We start from the raw sequence: 6,189 nt of genomic DNA on the forward strand, positions 1-6,189 counted from the left end.
GGGGAAGATCAAAATGATCTGAAAGGATCCTCACTATATAACTTGCTTTCCAATTTTTCTTTCAAAAACTGTTCCATATTTAAACTTTTAATAGCCAGTTAAACACAAAGGGTCCCTCATTTGCTAAGGAAACTATAAAATTTTCTTTTTTGCCCCATTGTCCAGTTACCTGATAGACTCTGGAACTTTTGCCTTTTTCTCAGAGTTTTTAAACTTGTTTTATGTCAGGAGACCTATATCTGTACTCTAGAACCCATTTTGTAACATCTTTTATACCCACATGGACCATGCCAAGAACCTACAGAACCTTAGATGAAATATTCAGAAACTTAAAAAATTCTGTTTTATTCTAACTTGTTCATTGTGTTCAGAATGCATTACTAAAAAACATCTAAAAAGCAGCTATGTCAAAACTTTGTTATATTCTGTAGTGTGGTGCAAAACAATTCACGCACAAAGTATTCTTCTAAAACCAACCAACCTCTAAAAGGAAGTCTAACCTCCGAATAATTTATTATAATTTACTCTCAGTGGGTTTTTTTTTTGGTGAAATATTTGTGGCCAGCTTCATAGAAATATATTGAAATGAAGGTTTTGCAATGGAACTACGTATCCACTTGTCCTTCGTCGAAATTTCAAGTACTAAGTGTACGAGAACATATAGAAGAAATTGTGATGAACACAGAATAAAGAAATCTCTAACTTGTAAGAAAGACAGGGTGGAAGAATAAAAAGTGTGATGAATTATACGAAGTTCTTAACTGTGAGACTGAAAATGATAAGAAATGGTGATAGATTTTCAGAAATGGGCAAAATTTCTAAAATGAGTATCTATTAAAAAGGAATATCCTCCCTGCTTTGCATAATATCAAAACAAACTCAGAGAAAGCCTGGATGAAGTCATACTGCTAAATATAGCCTTTCCAGTCAAATGTGACAAATTGAATTCAACAAATGTTTATTAATCACCTACTATTAGCATGGCACTGTTCTAGAAAGGGCTCATTTTTTTAAAGAACATTTTGAGTAATGACTTTCAACATGTGATTCATTTTAAAAATAGGTCTTTTCCATACTCCATACTTTTTCACATTTTCCAAACCTATTTTAGCGGCAATAACACAAGAAATTTTAAACCGCTTTCCTTTTTTATTATTCATTTTTCCAATATGTACTCCAGTTGTGTTGTTTCCTTTTTCTTTGACAATCCCCCTTGCTACTTTCAGGGCCCTACCCTTTTCTAAGGCATGTGCTTAAATTTTAGCTTGGTACTGTACTTCCTTCTTAGGGACTCTTCCTTACTCAGCTGCTTCAGGAGCTTCTGATTCCGCAGGAGTAGACTCTGGTTCTTTTGGAGGAACCTCTATTTCAGTAGAATCCTCTTGTTCCACAGGAGGAGAAGGTAAATCAGAAGGGACTTCTATAAGAGAACTCTTCATTTCAGCAGGGGAGTGCTCCAGTTCATCCAAAGGTGTTTCTTCCATGGGAACACTCTCTGTTTCAGCAGGAGGAGGTTCAAGTTCAGGTTCATTTAGAGGAGCTTCTTCCTCAGGAGAATTATCTATGGGAGCCAAAGAAGATTCTGGTTCTTTGAGAGGAGCTTCTTCTTCAGGGAGAGGAACTTCCTCCTCAGGGGAAGGCTCTACTTCATCAGGAGAAGGCTCTAATTCCTCAAGAGGAGCTTCTTCCACAGGGATAGTCTCTACTTCATCAGGAGGAGGCTCTAATTCCTCAAGAGGTGCTTCTTCCAAAGGGGCAGCCTCTACTTCATCAGGAGGAGGCTCTACTTCCTCAAGAGGAGCTTCTACAGGGGAAGCCTCTACCTCATCAGGAGGACGCTCTACTTCCTCAAAAGGAGCTTCTTCTACAGGGGAAGCCTCTACCTCATCAGGAGGAGACTCTAATTCCTCAAGAGGAGCTTCCTCTATAGGGGAAGCCTCTACCTCATCTGGAGGATGCTCTACTTCCTCAAAAGGAGCTTCTTCTACAGGGGAAGCCTCTACCTCATCAGGAGGAGGTTCTAATTCCTCAAGAGGAGCTTCCTCTAGAGGGGAAGCCTCTACCTCATCAGGAGGAGACTCTAATTCCTCAAGAGGAGCTTCTTCCACAGGGACAGCCTCTACCTCATCAGGAGGAGGTTCTAATTCCTCAAGAGGAGCTTCTTCCACAGGGACAGCCTCTACTTCATCAGGAGGAGACTCTAATTCCTCAAGAGGAGCTTCTTCCACAGGGACAGCCTCTGCTTCATCAGGAGGAGACTCTAATTCCTCAAGAGGAGCTTCTTCCACAGGGACAGCCTCTACTTCATCAGGAGGAGACTCTAATTCCTCAAGAGGAGCTTCTTCCACAGGGACAGCCTCTACTTCATCAGGAGGAGGTTCTAATTCCTCAAGAGGAGCTTCTTCCACAGGGACAGTCTCTACTTCATCAGGAGGAGACTCTAATTCCTCAAGAGGAGCTTCTTCCACAGGGACAGCCTCTACTTCATCAGGAGGAGGTTCTAATTCCTCAAGAGGAGCTTCTTCCACAGGGACAGTCTCTACTTCATCAGGAGGAGACTCTAATTCCTCAAGAGGAGCTTCTTCCACAGGGGAACGCTCTACTTCATCAGAAGGAGGTTCTAATTCCTCAAAAGGAGCTTCTTCCACAGGGACAGCCTCTACTTCATCAGGAGGAGACTCTAATTCCTCAAGAGGAGCTTCTTCCACAGAGGCAGCCTCTACTTCAACAGGAGAAGCTTCTACCTCATCAAATGGAGCTTCTTCCATAAAAGAAGACTTCACTTCATCAGGAGCCTCTTCTTCCTCAAGGGGAGCTTCTTTCATGGGAGAAAGTTCTTCATCAACCAGACCTTCTACCTCGAGTGGAGTTTCTTCCATGGGAAAAGTTTCTGTATCAACAGGAGGCTCCTCTACTTTCTCAAGTGGACATTCTTCCATGGGAGAAAGTTCTATGTCAGTAGGAGGCATCTCTTCCATAGGAGAAGCCTCTTCTTCAATGGGAGGCTCTAGTTCCTCAGCAAGAGCCTCTTCCATGGGAGAAACCTCTGCTTCAACAGGAGACTCTATGTCCTCAAGAGGACCTTCCTCTTCAGTAGGAAATTCTTTTTCAGCAGCAGGAGGAGACTCTAGATCAATAGGGCGCTCTCTGTCAGAAGATTCATGTTCAGCAAGAGGAGGCTGTTCTTCAAGAACTACCTCTTCTATTGAAACATCCTTTTTTATAATAGGTGCTATTTCAGGGGTAGAATCTATTGAAACCCTTTTGGGGCTTTTCAGACCTATCTCAGAGCCAGACTCTTCAGGGGGTTCAATTATTGAGGCTTTGCTAGCCTGGGTAGAGAAAGTTTTACTAGAAGTAGCACTTCCCTGGGCAGAGAATGTTTTGCTAGCCTTAGCACTTGCCTGTGGAGAAAGAGTTCTGCTAGCAGCTTCTGTACTTCCCTGGGCAGAGATGATTTTGGAACTTCCTGAGAGAGAGAAAGTTTTGCTGGCAGTTTCTGTACTTCCCTGGGCAGAGATGATTTTGGAACTTCCTGAGGAAGAGAAAGTTTTGTTGGCAGTTTCTGTACTTCCCTGGGCAGAGATGATTTTGGAACTTCCTGAGGAAGAGAAAGTTTTGCTAGCAGTTTCTGTACTTCCCTGGGCAGAGATGATTTTGGAACTTCCTGAGGGAGAGAAAGTTTTGCTAGCAGCTTCTGTACTTCCCTGGGCAGAGATGGTTTTGGAACTTCCTGAGGGAGAGAAAGTTTTGCTAGCAGCTTCTGTACTTCTCTGGGCAGAGATGGTTTTGGAACTTCCTGAGCGAGAGAAAGTTTTGCTAGCAGCTTCTGTACTTCTCTGGGCAGAGATGGTTTTGGAACTTCCTGAGCGAGAGAAAGTTTTGCTAGCAGCTTCTGTACTTCCCTGGGCAGAGATGGTTTTGGAACTTCCTGAGGGAGAGAAAGTTTTGCTAGCAGCTTCTGTACTTCCCTGGGCAGAGATGACTTTAGCACTTCCTGAGGGAGAGAAGGTTTTGCTAGCAGCTTCTGTACTTCCCTGGGCAGAGATGACTTTAGCACTTCCTGAGGGAGAGAAGGTTTTGCTAGCAGCTTCTGTACTTCCCTGGGCAGAGATGACTTTAGCACTTCCTGGGGGAGAGAAAGTTTTGCTAGCAGCTTCTGTACTTCCCTGGGCAGAGATGACTTTAGCACTTCCTGAGGGAGAGAAGGTTTTGCTAGCAGCTTCTGTACTTCCCTGGGCAGAGATGATTTTGGCACTTCCTGGGGGAGAGAAGGTTTTGCTAGCAGCTTCTGTACTTCCCTGGGCAGAGATGATTTTGGCACTTCCTGGGGGAGAGAAAGTTTTGCTAGCAGCTTCTGTACTTCCCTGGGCAGAGATGACTTTAGCACTTCCTGGGGGAGAGAAAGTTTTGCTAGCAGCTTCTGTACTTCCCTGGGCAGAGATGATTTTGGAACTTCCTGAGGGAGAGAAAGTTTTGCTAGCGGCTTCTGTACTTCCCTGGGCGGAGATGACTTTAGCACTTCCTGGGGGAGAGAAAGTTTTGCTAGCAGCTTCTGTACTTCCCTGGGCAGAGATGATTTTGGCACTTCCTGGGGAAGAGAAGCTTTTGCTAGCAGTCATACTTCCCCGGGCAGAGGATGTTTTGCTAGCCTTGGCACTTGCCTGGGGAGAAAGAGTTCTGCTAGCAGCTTCTGTACTTCCTTGGGCAGAGATGATTTTGGCACTTCCTGGGGGAGAGAAAGTTTTACTCGCAGCAGAACTTCTTCGGGATGTCCTTGGTGTTACTTTGGTTCCCTCAGTATCTTCCATTGGCTGGGATGGTGAATCTTTTTTGCTACTAGCACTAGGAAATCCCATTAGCTCTGTGTCACTCATTCCAGTCTGCTTGTCCACCATTTCTCTATATAGGCCATAGTAGGCCATAAGACCCCAATCTCCAGTGCAACTTGTCTGTTGAGATCTATTTATCAGGGAATAGCTCGGGTGTCTGGCTAAGGGAGTTTCATGCTCTTTAGAGGGCTGATCAGTTTGTTCAAGATCAGATTCAGGGACAGGAGGAGATGCCCCTCCAACATCAGCTAAGGTTTCTCCAGACTTCATTTCTCCTCCCCCACTTGGTTCCGTAGGTTCCTCAAGTTTCGATGGTGGAGGTAGAGTTTCTTCCTTCCTTCTTAAGCCTTTTTTTTTCCCTCCTTTAATTTCCTCTGTCTGCTGGGATTTATCTGCTACTTCTTGTCCATATTTTCTCCTCTGCCAGGTTTGCTGAAGCTGAGAAGATAATCTTAGTTTTTCGTATTCTTTGGCAGAATACTTTGCTTTGCTTTCATGTATATTACTATGGCTAAAGACAGCTTTAGGTGCAGCCTGTTGTGAACCTGTCAGGTATTTCTTTTTCTCAGTGATTTCTGTTTGCTGGGATTTGTCTACCATTGGTTGAGAAGGTTTCCTTCTTTTTCTCATTTCTTGCCTCCCAGCTGAAATAGGCTGATCATGTTCATTACTTTCTTCCATTGCCACGGTTGGTGATTTCAATGTGGTATTATTCCTTAGGCTACTTATTGTCCAATTTCTCCAGTGTCAGGTGGTTAAGCCTTTGATTTCCTTTGTGATGGATTGATCACAAGTGATTGCACTCTGTCTTACATTCTTGTTGGATCCCACTTTATTCAACAAGCCTCTTTCTGGTTTAATCTCTATTATGAACAAAGTCTCACTTCTAGAAGTTTGCCTCATGGGTCTATGACATCACTGTTACGTCTACCTACAAGGTTCCATGATATTCTCAGATTCTCATTACCTTAGTCTACATTCATAAGCATAAGCTGCTAGAAGCTAACTGGCTAACTCTGAAAGGAATTAAGCAGTAAAATACAGCATTCTCCTCCAAGAGGAATCTTCAGTTCTGATATTTTTAGATTGTTGGGGAAGAAAATTCTGAGAATTCAATCCAGTATCTTTTCATGTTCACACTACTGAAGACAATTGATGGTGGAATTCTACAATACATTGTCAAGAAGAAAAAAACTCTCTGAAAACATATATTTGAGAATTTTTTTTAACCAATGTATGTTTGAAGGAGAGAAAAACAGGCTGAATAACTCAAGTTCTAGAGTCCATGACCTGAAAGTGAGTGAGCTCTTTTTTTTCTAAAAGATCATGTATATTTAATTCTCAGGGTACACAACAT

At 43.1% G+C, this 6,189-nt stretch overlaps 1 protein-coding gene across 1 annotated transcript; it reads right to left on the minus strand.

Annotated features, from left to right (window-relative positions):
- Positions 1 to 900: 900 nt before the first annotated feature.
- Positions 901 to 5,691, minus strand: LOC140517864 (uncharacterized). Its single transcript, XM_072629482.1, has one exon. It carries the CDS (start codon positions 5,511 to 5,513, stop codon positions 1,299 to 1,301), a length of 4,215 nt encoding a protein of 1,404 aa, XP_072485583.1. The 5' UTR covers positions 5,514 to 5,691; the 3' UTR covers positions 901 to 1,298.
- Positions 5,692 to 6,189: the final 498 nt, after the last annotated feature.

The sequence above is a fragment of the Notamacropus eugenii genome, chromosome 1, assembly GCF_028372415.1.
Source record: "Notamacropus eugenii isolate mMacEug1 chromosome 1, mMacEug1.pri_v2, whole genome shotgun sequence".
In the NCBI taxonomy this organism is placed as follows: domain Eukaryota; kingdom Metazoa; phylum Chordata; class Mammalia; order Diprotodontia; family Macropodidae; genus Notamacropus; species Notamacropus eugenii.

What these genes read in the sequence shown, in the direction of transcription:
- LOC140517864 (XM_072629482.1), bottom strand. Translation starts at nt 5,513, where the DNA reads ATGGAAGAAAGTAATGAACATGATCAGCCTATTTCAGCTGGGAGGCAA.